Source organism: Sus scrofa, chromosome 1 (assembly GCF_000003025.6).
Source record: "Sus scrofa isolate TJ Tabasco breed Duroc chromosome 1, Sscrofa11.1, whole genome shotgun sequence".
Lineage (NCBI taxonomy): Eukaryota > Metazoa > Chordata > Mammalia > Artiodactyla > Suidae > Sus > Sus scrofa.
Window position 1 is genome coordinate 42,728,838 of NC_010443.5, and position 15,803 is coordinate 42,744,640.

Here is a 15,803-nt window from a genome sequence, read left to right on the forward strand (position 1 = left end):
ATAACCCTTATTTCAGAGCAACAGGGGAATTGCGAATAGATTTTGGAAAATAAGGCTGTCTTGAAAACAATTTCTGTTGGACCAAGTCCTTACTTCCCTGGAAGTAGTCAAATCCAAGACAATTTCAACAGTGCTGAAATTTATTACTTGAAGTTATGGCAGCATAAAACTGTCTTCTTTAAATGGAAAATATGACCAACTTGTATGAGGTAAATGAATTTTGAAAGTGGGAGTGGGTGGGGGAGCTACGCAACTTTTTTTTCTTTTTAAAGGGGGCGAGGATGCATAGGAAGACTCCCAAGCAGCCACAAAACCAGCAGGTCTCTTGGGATTTAGAGGATGTTCCACCAGAGAGCTCCAAAGCTGAGCTCAGAAGCTCTCCAATTCACAGCTCCTCATCGAGGGACTTTTGGGTTAACTGCAACGGAGCAATGGGGGAATCCCTCCCTTGGCAAAAAGAGGGTAACTGGAGGAAAGACGCGCTTCACACCGTTCAAATCTGGCAGTTCTCTGCAAGACCCCGTCCTTATTCGGCCTCCCTCCGGGCAGGTCCCGCACCACCAGGCGCAGGTCCGAGGGGGCCGCAGGGGGATCCCGCATCAGCCCAGGCACCTAACCCACACCCCTAGAGCAACCACCCCCTGGGGCCTCTGGCCCGAAACCCCCGCGGGATAAACTCGCCGACCTCGGGCCCCGCCCGCTGCCTCGCGCCTCCGGGCCCCGCGACCTCCCCACCCCCGGCCGGGCCCCTGCGAGGCTGCGCTTCCCGTAACTCCCCTCCCTGCACTGCCCCCTCCCCGCCTCGGCCCCGCCCCCGCGGGACCCTGAGCCGCGTGCGATTGGCCCTGCCGCGCCATCACTCTCCGGACGCGTCACCGCCCTCGTTTCCGACCGCCCAGAGACCGGCAGTGGTGGTAGTGCTCGCGGGGCCGCGGTGGAGGGCATAGTGCTGTCCTGCTCTCTCCCACTCGCCCGCGGGTCGGCGCGCTCGCCCAGCTGAGCAGCATCCAGGGCTGCGGGGCAGTCGGACTGCACGCTCAGCCTGAGAAGCAGAGACAGCTAGTCCTAGCTTCGGGATGGGGAGCCGGCGAAGTTGACGAGCCCACCACCCGCGCTGCGCCTCTCCTGTGCGGAGGCGCTCTGCCCTCTCCAGGAGGTGCCCGCGCACGGCCCTGCTCCAGGTGTGCGCGGGACACCCAGCCCCCGAGACCCGAAAACTTCACCCCAAGTCCAAAGAGTGGTTTCCGAGGGCGGTGCCGGGAGCCAGACTCCGAACTCCGTGAAGGGGGAACTGTCCTGGTGGCTCGCACGGCCGTCTGAGGGCGGAGACCGGTGGAAACTTTATCACCATCATCGTAATTACTACGTTTTACTGTTTCTCTCCCCGCAGGGGCTACAGCCAGAGGTCTGTCGCGCGTGTTTGTTTGCCAAAGGAGCCGCTTGGGGGAGAAGACTCGAAGGGGAGTTGTTCCCCAAGGGATACCTGCAGCCCAGGCAGGGGGTTTGGGCGGCCTGGATGCACAGGACCCAGCCCCGCAGCCGCTGACGCCGGGCGGCGGCGAAGTTTGGCTGCTGAGCGGCGCAGAGCAAGGCCACTGGACAGCGGGCAACCCTGCGGCCGTGGCAGCGGGAGCGATGCCGGTGGGGGGCCTGTTGCCACTCTTCAGCAGCCCGGCGGGCGGCGGCCTGGGCGGCGGCCTGGGTGGGGGGCTCGGCGGCGGCGGCGGCGGCGGCGGCAGAAAGGGGTCGGGCCCCTCCGCCTTCCGCCTGACGGAGAAGTTCGTGCTGCTGTTGGTGTTCAGCGCCTTCATCACGCTCTGCTTCGGAGCGATCTTCTTCCTGCCCGACTCTTCCAAGCTGCTCAGCGGGGTCCTGTTCCACTCCAGCCCCGCCCTGCAGCCAGCCGCTGACCACAAGCCGGGGCCCGGGGCGCGCGCCGAGGACGCGGCAGATGGGCGAGCCCGGCCCGGTGAAGAGGGCGCTCCCGGGGACCCCGCGGCCGCCCTAGAGGACAACTTGGCCAGGATCCGCGAAAACCACGAGCGAGCTTTGAGGGAAGCCAAGGAGACTCTGCAGAAGCTGCCCGAGGAGATCCAAAGAGATATCCTGATGGAGAAGGAGAAGGTGGCCCAGGACCAGATGAGTAACAGGATGGGGTTCAGGCTGCCCCCAGTGTACTTAGTACCCCTCATCGGGGCGATTGACCGGGAGCCGGCCGACGCCGCTGTCCGCGAGAAAAGGGCAAAGATCAAAGAGGTGAGTGCACCCAGGCTGGAAATTCTTCCGGACCTGCGATGTTTTTCTGGGAGAAACGACAAACCTTTGAAACTCATAAGACTGTAACATTACAATGTGGGGAGACATCGAGGTTTTCCACTTAACCTGGTGCAGTGTCAAAGGCTCTTTCGTTTTCCTTTCAGTATCATAGTAGATGTGGCCAATTATGATCCGAGGTTGAATCCCGTTGTTTTTAACTTGCATGCTCGGTGAGCATAAGCCACACAAGGTAGGTCTTAAATATATGGGTAGGTGCTGTGCAAACCTCTTTTACGGCCCAATACACGGTTAATCGTCGCTGAGAACAGTGGCAGTGAAGGTCCCAAACAGCCCCCCTAATAAAGCTTGGTCGTGGCTTTGAAATGAAGCTTGAATGTAAACGCGAAGCATCAATCACCCATGATAGAAAGATTCTAACAGCAAGCCAGCACACCCTGTTTCAGTCACGTGGCCGCATTCTGCCAGGTGGCGTCCTGTGTGTACTGACAGACTCCAAAGGTGAAACTTGAGAACTTCTATTATAGGGGCTACACTGTTGTTTACCTGTCAAAAAATGAAAAATATGAAAAGGCAGCCTATCCTCTCTTGCATTTCTGGTGTAGTCAGAGAAAGACTTTCATGTGATGCAACAGGTTTTCCACCAGAGCAGCACAATGATGACAAACTTAATCTAGGACAAACATAGACTTTGATAAGTCTTTAATGATTTCCTATCTGTAATTTTTGGTTGGAACTTATAACATATGGATAATTCATGGCTAGCTTAAAGCTGAAGAGGACCTTAAAAATCATTTTAGACTGTCATTTGAAAGGTAAAAATTGAAGGCCCCAGAATCAGTTAGTGACTGAGTCAGGACTTGAAGCCTGGACTTCCTCTTCTCACCAGGCTCTCTGTGAACATAAGTCCTTTCACAGTTAATCTCCCTGGGAAACTGTGCCTGCCTGGATTTTTCGACAATCCCAAAAGCTGTAGGAACCATATTAGAAGTATTGCAGCCCAAATCTCTTCCTTCCAATTTCTAAAACACACTATGAGTGGAAGTAATATTTTTGTCATTTTTTTTAAAGGCTCACAGAATTCCTAGGAAAATAAATTTTGTGTTTTGATATTGGGCAGGTAATCAGGAAATGAAGCTTCTGGAGTCCCCTCATTTTCAGAGAGTAAAAAATTTTGAGTTTGTAAAGAGGTTATTTAAGTGGCTGCAGAATGGAGGCAGCTTGGTTGTCCTAGGGTTTGTGATTTTAATGTAAAGATCAGATGAATTTGGTTAAGCAGTAACAGCTAGTTAAAGTGGATCTGGGTCCCTTTCGGTTCCTTCTAGGCAGGATGCCTTTATCCATCCCTGCTGTGCAGATAGCTTCCTTCCACAGACCATCAGCCTTTCTGCTTGAGACCCTTCCTCAGGCACAGAACCCTCCTATGCTTGGGGGAATGGGTTTTACTCCCCTTGACAACTTTGGCTAGCAGTTTTCCTTCTCCTTGTAACCCTGCCAGGGCTACAAAATCAAGAAGGTGGAGAAAAGGTCTGCTTTCACCAACTATCTCCTCCTCTTTATCTCTCACTCTCATTGAAAATATCCAACCAAAATCCATAAATTAGCCCCAAATCTCTACCTGCTATGTTTCTCTTAAGTTTGAAGCAGTAGACTTCCTCACGTTTCATGCCTCTTAATTCCTATAAACTGCCAGTTAGTGCAGATCATAGTTGTCCAAGAAAATTATTTTAACTACTAAAGGTGCATGGATGTTAAAAAGCTACTGGTACTGACCATTAGTGATTAAAAGTGCATTTAGAGCAGAAGCACTGGGACAGTAGCAGTCAGTTCAGGACAGCATATCACCATATGCATATCTTGTCCCTGTTAGAGCCATGTTATCTGTGTCTCTCAATCAAAGGCCTCAATTAACCATGTAAAGGAAATTCATGTAGCTTTCTGTGTCCATGTGGGCTAACATCTTCACACCTAGATGTTTTGAAACTGTTCAGTCTTGCATAAGGTGGTGGAACTAAATGGGTTCTTTAAATTTTCATGTTGCCATGAGAACCCAAGGGGGGAAAAAGCCTGCCTAATTAGCTTCAGTATTTAGTCAGAGGCTAACGGGAAGAAATGGATTATGGTTTTTCATCAGATTAGTTCAGACAGATGTGTTCCTTTGTAAACCAAAAAAAAAAAAGTAACTCAGGCAGTTCTAAAACTGCTGGAAATGTTCAGTTTTAAAGAGGAAAGAGTGGTTGCCCATTGTAAATAAGCCACTGGACTTCACATATTTAGATTTAGATTCAGTTTCAGGTACCACCATGTATGCCTTGTCAGGGACCAGTAGATCTTTGCCTTGATCTTGATCTTTCTTGTGCCTGTGTTTTCTAGTTCTTTTTATATGCTTAGATTCTCTGTCACACCTGATTGTACTAACAGTTTTATAGGTAAAATTGAGAAGGTATAAGTAAGTCTAACATGTTGGGAGCTTCGAGTATAATGTCTGAGCCAAACTTTCATTTTGTAAATTTGGTTTAAAGAAAGCCAATACTATTTTTATATTGCCAACAGTTGTGTTACTGGTATGGTGGTAAATTTTTAGCAAATTTGTGCCAAGGGGAAACAATCTGTGATTTCACATAGGATATTTTATCGCCTAGTACCCTTCATGAAAAGATCCTACATGCTTTCCAGTCCTGATTTGATGGATAGTTAATATTTGATGTAAAACTTAAAATGGAAATGAAGACAGCCTCCCCCATGAAAACTTTGTAAATAAATTAACTCTGAAATTTGTAATATACACAGTATCTATTTTTATGAGATTGATCTTTCTAAAATTGTGCTCAAGTTGTCCTTTGCTTTAAAAAGCAGTGATAGACAAATGAAGCACAGAACATAAAGAGCACCATGGAATTTTTAGAAAAATAGTCCCTTTTCCCTTCTACCCCAATTCTTTTTTTAAAAATCAGGAGGATTTTTAGGGGACGTCTACACAAAGAGCCTGCACAGTCCTTTAGGAGTAGAGCCCTAATCTTAATTTAGAGCATGAACTTTTTTTTTTTTTTTTTTTCTTTTCATTCTTCTGGAACTATAGTGAGAGTTGCTGAGTAATAGGGACTGTATATTATCAGTGGGTTCCCGCCTTTTCAGCCTGGAACCCCCAGCAAATCTAAATGGGGTGGAGTGGAAAGGCTGACAGCCAGCTTTGTGCCTCTAAAGTCAGGTTTTAGGACCAGTTAGCTATAGGGTCACAGTTGTCTTCTCTAGGTTTCTCAAAACAGGCTTCAGTTTTCAATTCCAGGCCTATGTAGGTATTCATAAATTTAAAGAAAATTTTCATATTGATGGCTAAAGGTGCAAATATGTTTTTATGCCTTTGCCTAGCCTTAGGTTGTTCTTAGGTCTACAATATGTGTTAACTGCTGACAACCCTTTTATTAAAGATCAGACATAGGGACAATTTACCTTGACAGATTAAAATGGAGCATTTTTATTTTGAAACTTAACTCTCGAGTTGCCTGGTGTGAAAAATAATAGTTGCCAAATCTAAAGGCCACAATTTGAAGACCTAACTCTGAAGGCGCTTGGATGCCCTGAGATTACCTTACCTGTTCTGCTCACCCTGCTCTGAAACACACCGGCCATTGACCATGAGTAAATGTGAGACTTCCCCTGACACAGACACACACTCTTAAGACCTTCCCCAGAGCAGGTAGGTCATGGAGGGTTTGCGGTAGTTTCCCTCTTTAACAAGTAAATGAATGAATTATGATTTCAGCAGCGTAAGTACTAGGGTAGATGCTGACTGTCGAACGTTAATATGGGAAAGCAAGGTTGTTAATAGATAATTATGCTCAGCTTGATTTTCTGTAAGCTGTTGGTAATTTGGGAGGAGTATTCTGTCTTTCTCTTATCAAGTAATTTAACATTCACAGAATGGAGCTGTATACAGGCCCTAGAACCTAGTTAAGGCTATGGAATAGAGATAAAAAAATGCATTTTCAGGTAAATGCATCTGTATTTTGGGGTGAGCTAATAACTTAAAACACCTTGAGAAATTTATCCTCCTATTTCACATGTGTGAAAAGTGTCTTTAGATGAGATCCGAATTTGTAGGAATTCAGCGGCTTACTTCACATATTTGTATGAAATTATTTAATAAGCTATAGTTGTACACATTCTTTATTAGAGTTTAAATCATGTGTCTCAAGGTGAGAGGGAAGGAATACCTACAGATCAGTGTGAGTGATGAGAGCTAAGTATACACGGTTGATCAGCACCGCACTGATCATCATTCCCCGTCACCAGTAGAGAACCTGGGCCTTTTGAGTTCTTTGTAATGTACAAAAGCATAAAAATGTATGTGTTTGTCAAAAGAGAGTTTGGGCTGGTCAGAATAGGAACAGTGTCCCTGTGGGCTCCAGGAATAATACTATGACAAGCCATTCCCCTAATTATACAGAAATGGTCGAGGTGAAACCAATGTTTGTAAGGAAGAGACTTTCTTTGGGGAAACTAAGTCTTGACTTTTCCCTCAGTGTAGTTAGTCTAGTGCCTTGTTTAGTGTTAAATAATTGAACTACCTCTAATCCCCCACCATTCACTCCTAAATCTTGTTTAAAGGTCCTTTACACGAAGTCTGCAAATTATTTTTTCTGTTACCAAAAATATGCCATAAAAATTATCCCTCTCTGACTTTTAAACATACACATATGCTCTCACCCCTAAAATATTGCATCTGAATGAGACTTTAGAGATAGCTACAGCAGAGGCAACTGAGACACAAAGATTGTTCTGAAAATCATTTTGCTAGTTAGGGGTAGAGTTGAGAATAGCCAGCCCTCAGTGAATGTTGCCCACTATCCTGACATGGCTTTGCCTCCTAAGTAAAATGCCAAAGAGATGTATAAAGTGACTACCTGTTTCATTACTTGCATACCCTAATGCCCAATGAATACAAAGCACAGCCAATTCTGCCATATTCTAATTTTCATCTCATATTAGTTACATTAACTACAGTAATTTTTTTTTTAATCTTACTGGGGCATGATTTAGAAGGCCTCTTCTTTTTAAAGCCACACAGGGAAAATCTGATAAGACATCTTTTTCTCCTTATTAAGATATCAGCAAAAAGCAGAGACATTTGTAAGCATTCACTTGGACATTCTTTATAAAGAGAGGTGGGGAAGAAACAGGGAGGAAAAAAAGAGAAAAGGGGTATACTACTGTGGGGGAACTCTTTTAAAGTAAAAATAGATGTGCTCTTTTGACATTGCACAATGCACAACAGAAGAATTGAAAGCTAATCTGAAGGACTATACTTTTTTTTCTTTAGACATATGCTTAATGATATCGCTTATATGTGAAATCTTAAAAAAAAAAAAAACATGGCAAACTAGTGAATATGACAAGAAAAAAAAAAAGCAGATTCACAGATATAGAGAACAGCCTAGCTAATGGTTTCCACTGGGGAGAGGGAAGAGGGAGGGGCAGTATAGAAGTAGGGGAATAAGAGGTACAAACTATTAAGTATAAGCTGTAAGGAGACATTGTACAACATGAGGAATATAACCAATATTTTATAACAACTATAAATGGAATATAACCTTTAAAAATTGTGCATCACTATATTGTAAACTCATAACTTACATAATAAGCAAATTGTATAGCAGCTATACTTACCTTTTAAAAAGAAAAGTAGACATACGTTTAAAAATCACACCAATCTATGGGTTCTTCATTATAGGAGCACAGAGTTCTCTTTACCCAAGAAGTAGGTCCTGATGATCTCTGGATCCCCTCACCTGCCCTGCTTCATCATTGGTAGCAATGTGGTGTGGTGAGAAGAGCTGGTTTGGGAGTCCGATGACCTGAGTCTGGACCTGGCCTCTTCCATTTACTAGCTTTGTGACCTTAAGCAAGTTGCTTCAACTATCAGAGCTTCAGTTTTCTCATTTATTTATGGAGGTAATAAAAGTACCTCCTTTGCTGGATGAGAAAAGTTATAGGTGATCATCCGCAAAAAGCACTTAGAATGGTGTCAGGTATGCAGTGAGTGTATAATAAATGTTGCTTGCTCTTATTACTGTTATTAGTCACTGCCTAGAGCCATCAAGCCAAGATTATGCTGTTTCATATACCGTTTAATACATCAGGGAAGTGGGTAACAATGTTTCAGAAAGTTCTCAAAAACAGTTCAAAGTAAGTTTGCTTAAAGGGATACATTTCCAGTTCATTAAGATCATCTTTTCAGACAGCTATGATTTTATTGTGCTGCTATCAACTCTGACTTTCTCACATTTCTGCCGAACTTCAAAAAACCTTTGGTATCCTTAAAATTATATACTTTCCAGCTTTTGTACTTCAGAATAGGTGTTAAAGAATTAATTTGTCTCTTTCTTGCAGTCAAATGTGCTCGTTCCTCACGTACTGTCTTCTCAGGATGATCCCGGTCCTTGAGTTGCCTCCTTATGCGTGGAAATTGTTCTCTAAAATAAGAGAAAAAGAGGGGTGAAGTAAAATGCATTTTACCCTGTTTTGTCTTTGGAGGAAAGTATTTAAGAAGTGAGAAGAAAATTATTTTAGACATAGCAAACATTTATATCATTATGATCAATTCTATAGTCAAAGCTCGGTCTGTCACCTAGTAGTCAAAATTCACATTAATTAGTTGTGCTCTGTAACACAGATTTTGGCCTTTCTTGAGAGCTTTGAATGTAGATTTATTGGAGCATTAGGCTTCTAAGGACCTCAGGGGTTCCGAAGGCCAGTACTCATTTTACAGAGGAGGAATGGGGCCCTGTGAGCTGTGACCTCCTGCGATTCCCCCCAGTGCACTAACTGGAGCTGGAAACCTCTTAGCCCTCAGGCCCGCTCTGCCCATGTTATCTTGACTCTAAGAAGAACAAAGGCTTTGGAGGCCGGCTGGCCTGGTGCTCCCTCCTCCTCAGCCCTGAATAGCAGGCCAGCAAGAAGCCCCACTGAGACCATCCTAGAGGGAGATGGACTGTCTTTGCTTGGGTAGGGTGTAGCCTGAGAAAGCAATCCCAGCCAATTCTGTTGCTCTGAAGATCTAGGCAGCACAGACCCACCCCCACGGAGTCCTGATAAAGACTTCTGTGATCATTAGGTACTTGAAAGAAAAGCAAATGAGATTAAGGCCTAAGAGCATTTAAAAGTCAGCAGCCTTCATTTCTGTCATGAATACTCTGGCAGTTGCTTTAGGTATATTTGAGCCCAGCAGACCTGCAGATAATCCAGAACAGAGATAATGAAATTAAAAAGCCCATGTAGCCTTTGGATTTACTTGACTTTTATGACTAAAATGCCTCCCTCCCTTCCTTTTTTCTGTCAGTCCCTTTGTCTCCCTTGCTCTTAAGCTTATCAAAGGCCTGGCCCCTCATTTGCTCCCCTACTTTCCGGTCACTCCGTTGACACGGTGGCACTCAGGCCACATTAACTTTGATTTGCACTTTTTCATGTGTTTATATGTGGGTCCCCCATTAGAGTGTGCTGTCTTCAGTCCTTAGGGTGCTTAGTATGAGAGGAGGCCTGGGAGAGAGGGGATGAAAACCTGATGAAGGATGCTGAGTTCTGCAGGGGTGGTTTAGTAATAACAGCACACTATACATGAAAACAGCTTTTGCTGCAGTGCTGGTGGGAACACTTGTTTGGCTTGCCCAGGAGTTGATGAGAAAAGCTATGGTGATAGAGATGTGCACGGGCCTGTGAATGGCTGTGGTTGAAACATGAATTCAGGCCATCCAAAGACCACAAGCCATCGCTGGACGCTTTCTATCTGCCAAATCCTTCTTCATAGAAAGTTCTTCTCAAAGTCCTATGAAGAGCACTTGATTCTTTTAAGGGACAAGAAGGTCCAGAGATAGGAGGCCAGGGCTCCTGGCCCCCATGGCCACATGCAGCTTCCCCAAGCTGATGTTTGGGACATGACTGTCTGACTCTTGTTCCTCTTTTGCAAGAGTATGTGCTGCAACTATTGAAAGGTTGTGTTTCTTCACTATATGTCTGTCTGTCAGGGCACAAGGCCAAAGGACGGACCTGTGGCCTGATTAAGGCAGCCCAGGGGGTGTACCTAGTCTCAAAGTCTCATCCGACAGCCTGAAATTTCACTATCGGTGCCTCCGTTTTTTGTTGTTGTTGTTCTTGTTGTTGATACATTGCTTCTTAAAGGCTGCTATTAAAACAATATCACTAAGGTTACCCAGTAGAAATTATACTTTGAGATTTGTCTTAGTGAAGATAAGAACATGTTTGTAAAAGAAGCAGGTATTTCTAGTGTTATTTCATTAAAAAGTAATGCTTGCTTAGGAAAGAATATTTTCAAAGTACACAGGAGTAGAAAAAAGAAAAAAAAAAATCCTTCGCAGTTCTGTCACTCAGTCATAAGCAGTGTCAACATGACTTCCTACCCCAACACATAGTTATTTTTTTCCCACAGCTATAACCACACACTATATATATGTTTGTTCATTTTCTTTTAAAGTATCATTTTATGATAGCATAATATATGAAATAGAAACATTGTCATTTATTTAATCATCCTCTTGAACCTGAACATTTAGATTATTTCCAGCTTTTTTTTTTTTTTTTTTTTGGTTTTCATTTAAAAGTGCTGAGATAGACACCTTTGCCCATTAAGAGTCCAGCTCATTTTTCATTGCTCCCAACCCTCATAAATAGGATTTCCCCTTAAATTTCCTCATAGGGGAAATGAATGGGTCAGAGGATCTAGTACATTTTGAAGGATGACTTTCCAGAAACAATGTATACTTCTACCTATAATATAATGAACCTAGTCTTGACTCTGTAAGTTTCATGGATGATGAAACAATATCTATATTTAATTTACCTTTGAGCAGCATTTTCTCCTGTGTTGGTTGACTAGTTGGATTTCCTCATGGTGAATTGTATAGAATGAGGAAATTTTTAAAGGAGCAGAATTGGGACAAAGGCAAAGCTTGGAGACCTAATAAGTGCAGTGTCAGACCAGATGGAGCTAAGAAGCTGGCTGGAGGGACATGAGCTTCTGAAAGAGGCAGAGTCCTGAAAAGCAATAGACAGGACTTTATTAAAAAACAACAACAAAATGAACTTCCTTGAGTTTGACTCCTAGGATAAAAAGTGCTCCTTGTTAATGGGAGTGCCTACCAAACACCTCAGCTAAGACCCAGCCAGCCAGCTTCCATCGGCTCATCTTCCCTTGCTATCTTTGAGTTTTTGCATCAGATATTTGAGGAAGGCGTTGGCCTCTCAAGGAGTCTGGAAAAAGAGGGAGGGATCTTCTCTTTTAGGATTCATCAGGATGACTTCCTAATATTTTAAGATCGTAGTTGAAGCTCAAAAATAATCCAGCTACAATTTCAGAAATGGTTTTAGTGATGCTAGAAAAGGGCAAGTCTTGTTAAAGAAGAAAAATTAACCGAAAGGAAATTGTTGGTAAGATTTCATAGCAATATACACTTTTATGTTTGAAGGGGCAGACTAATCCTTTGTATCTTAGAGGCCTTTGGTATTTTAAATAGGGACTTATAAGTATGCATTTTGTCTAAGGTATTTTATTTTAGAAGAAAAGAAAAGCATTCATTTATGAAGTCTAGGCTTTGGGGGTTTTTTTGTTTTTGTCTCTCTTTTTTTTTTTGGCTAATTCCTTCAAATGAACATGGTTTTAGTCATGCTTTTTTAAGATAGTAAAGAGCTGCGCATTTCAAAATGTATTTATATTCTGACCTTGGTTAGTTCATAAAAGTCTGCCAAACACCAGAACTGTTTAAATTTGGCTTTGAGACTGCGTTAACATGGTGAATAATGATTGACACGAATGTTCTATATTATTTTTATAAATTGTGGTTTGAGATGATAGTAATTTTAGAATATTTAGGATGTTATTCTCTGAGACATGTTATTTTTGTAGTCAACTAGCAGTGTTGATTGTTATAATGTGTCTACTCAACTACAAGTTTTCATCTCATGGCTGGAAATGCCTCAGCAGGCCATGTTGTGATTTCAGGAATTATTGGCCTGAGTCAGCAATTTGATAAGGCAGTCTTAAGATGTGTAAAAGGGATTTTATATAGGAACAAGCAGATTTTATGATTGGCCTGTATTTAGTACATTGTATACATTCATTAATGTTAAGCATTTTGGTTAGTCTTCATTATTTAATCCCCTTAGGGTTTGCTTAACTTAGAATGCAGAAAGAACTTAGGGTAAAAAAAAGGCAGGTAAGCTGGGAGTGAGTAATTGGAGGAACATAAAAAAATGAAGATGAATTATTCTCTACAGTTGAAGGCTGCTTTCCCAGTTAGAGTGAATAAAAATTATGATTTATTAAGTGTTCGATCAGTAATAAGATAAAGCCACAGCAGAGGTTAGAAATACTTGCATTTTTGCTTACTCCAAGAATATAGAATCTCTGTGATGTTGGTTCTTCACAGTCAGGAATCTGTTACAGGACTGTCATGGTGAGAGCAGGAGAAAGAGCTTCCCGGTTATTCACTCACTGGAGCAGCTAGTCCCAGGCCTTGCCCACAGGAGGACCCAATATAAAGACTTGTTGAATGAATACACCTTTTTATTTTTTTATTTTTAAATGATTTTTATTTTTTCCATTATAGCTGATTTACAGTGTTCTGTCAATTTTATACTGCACAGCAAAGTGACCCAGTCACACATACATATATACATTGTTTTTCTCACCTTATCCTCCATCATGCTCCATCGCAAGTGATTAGATAGAGTTCCCAGTACTATATAGCAGGATCTCATTGCTTATCCATTCCAAAGGCAATAGTTTGCATCTATGAACCCCAGATTCCTACTCCACCCAATTCCCTCCTCCACCCCTTGGCAACCTCAAGTCTGTTCTCCAAGTCCATGAATTTCTTTTCTATGGAAAGGTTTATTTGTGCTGTATATTAGATTCCAAATATAAGTGATATCATATGACATTTGTCTCTCTCTTTCTGACTTACTTCACTTAGTATGAGAGTCTCTAGTTCCATCCACGTCTACAAATGGCATTATTTTGTTCTTTTTTATGGTTGGGTAGTATTCCATTGTGTATACATATTACATCTTCTTAATCCATTCATCTGTCAATGGACATTTAGGTTGTTTCCATGTCTTAACTATCGAACACACCTTTTTAAACAAGCATACCAGGAGGACTTACTCAGGTTAAATGTGATACCCTTCCCCCTTTAAATAATCACATATGCCCCCCCTTTAAATAATCATATATTCCAAAAGTGGTGTCCACTCACCCTTGGAACCCCTTCACCCTTAGAACCCCTTCAACTTGTCCTCATGGGCCAAAAACCATTGTCTTAGAGGGGAGACATGATTCCATACCACAGCAGTGACCTGAGTCCTGCTGTGATCCTTAACTCACTAAGCCACCAGGGAACTCATTGATTTTTTTTTTAATAGCAATCAAAAATCATTCAGAACCAGATCTAGTGAATAAAGAGATCCATCAATGTAGGAAACACCTTTTCTAATTTTAAAGTTGTTTTCAGAATGATTTATAAAATGAAAAACTGTATTCATTTTCTTAGGTGACTTGTAAACTGGCTGTGAAGGTGGTTCATAAAAATCTTTTAAGCAAATGTAACATTGCAGAGGTAAATGTGAATACTCGTGAGATTCCTTTGAAGCTCGACACTTACTTGGATGTAAAAACTCTTGTTTCACTTCAGAGTTAAGTCTGCTTTATATTTACACCCAACATTTTGTTTTTCATGTCTGATTTTTAAACTAGGCACAGTCCGCATTCGTTTCTGTTCATTCTTATCTAGAGTTGTGGACTGCGTTTAATAAGGGCTGTCATTTTTCTTACATTTCAGTTTTATACATGATACACCCTATTTAAAGTTGGTGTGTTTTTTTTTCCCCTATTCCAGCAAAAATTTTTGAGAGAGAATGGTGTTTTTATAAATAGTGCTTACAGTACCACCTTGAAGTGAAAATTCATAGTTGAGGTGGTATTTTCATTAGAGAAATTAGAATTTAATAAAAATACTCTCTGTAAGACAATGTAGTATTTTGAGAAAGAACCTTAATCTTCTTTTTCCCAATTTGGCATTGTATCTCCTGAAAAGTGTTGTCATATATAAACAGTTGCATGATAGAGGATCTGAATTTCATGAATTTGCACATAAATCTTTTTCCAATCCATTCTGCAGATCATTATTAGATTAATCTTCCTAAAATATCACTTCACTCATGTTGGCCAACTCAGGTTTTAGTGGGCCTCATTTTCTTTGGAGCACAGATTCAAAATTTAGCCAGCTTCAGAAGCACCTGGAGAGCATGTTAGCACACAGATAGCTGGTTGCTGCCCCTCGAGTTTCTAATTCAGTAGGTCTGGGTGAGCCCCAGAATTTGCATTTTTAATATGTTCCTGTGGTTGATGCCAATGGTCAGTGACTGCAGTTTAAAAAACATTGTTCTAGAATGAAGTCCCAGCTCGCTAGGCTGGCATTCATAGTCTTCTGCAAACCCGCCTTAGTTTGCTGGAGTCACATCCCACATCCCTTAAATTAGGAGGGACTCTCTGCTTTACCTAAATGTGCATAGTTACTGTCTCCAAGACATACCTTATTTTTTTTTTCAAATGGAGTGTCTTCTCACTTGCTCAAAACTTAGCTCTCCATGAAGCCCTCTCTCAAATTCTCAATCTTTACTAATCTCTCCCTTCTCCAAAATCACATGACATTAATTGTTTCTGTCTTTGGCCTGTTGCTAATTTCATGAGCATGGTTATCTTTCAGCTAGATTTCAAGCCTTTTCAGTATGGAGACACCTTTCTCTATTCCAGAGGTTCATGGCACAGAATTTAACAGTAGAAGGCACTTTGTCCTAGATATAACCAAAATGAGAAACAATTTAAATATATCACCAAAATTCTTTACAACCTGCTCAGACTGTGAAACAAGATGGCAGAATGGAAACCTTCCGAGCCTTCCTTTTACCTATGAAATTGGGCTGACAATTTTCTTGGGCAGAGTTGTTCTAAGAATTAAAGTAGAAAATGTATGTGAATCAGCACAATTCAATAAATAGTACTTGTTTATTAGCAACTAGGGATTGATTGAAGTAATAGGTTAAGGAAAGGTGTTGTAGGTAAGACCTGGTTTTGAGAGGTCACTTCCAGGAAAGGAGAGAATGTTTTGGCTGCAGCTTTGCTGTGTTAACCAATAGTTTGTATTTTCTGTTGTTACCTCCCTCCTTAGTTGTTGCCAAAGTTCCTGCTTCTGGGGCAGGAAAGTAAGCATTCTTTGCCTCTTTTCAGTTGTTACCTCACAGAAATACTGCCCATCCTTGGGAAAACCAGGGAGAGGGTGTCTGTTCATCAGTGGTCATTTAACTGGCTTCCTGGCCTGGTGTCACACAAACACTCAGGTTCGGAGTGAGGGGGGAAAAAAAAAGCAAAGGAGAAGAATGAAATCTAAAATACCTTAAAGGCATAGAAAGAAATGTTTTATGAGCAGAAAAAGCTAAAAATGTTTCATTTAGAGTTAGCT

General features: G+C 42.1%; 1 protein-coding gene across 2 annotated transcripts in view; it reads left to right on the forward strand.

Annotated features, from left to right (window-relative positions):
• The window catches only part of MAN1A1 (mannosidase alpha class 1A member 1), a 166,569-nt gene continuing 151,650 nt past the window's right edge, over positions 885 to 15,803 (forward strand). Inside the window, exons 1-2 of one of the 2 annotated variants that reach the window (XM_021082358.1) lie at positions 885 to 1,181; positions 1,391 to 2,256. In XM_021082358.1, coding sequence (XP_020938017.1) covers positions 1,636 to 2,256 — 621 coding nt within the window. In that variant the 5' untranslated portion in view covers positions 885 to 1,181; positions 1,391 to 1,635. 2 annotated transcript variants of the gene reach the window in all.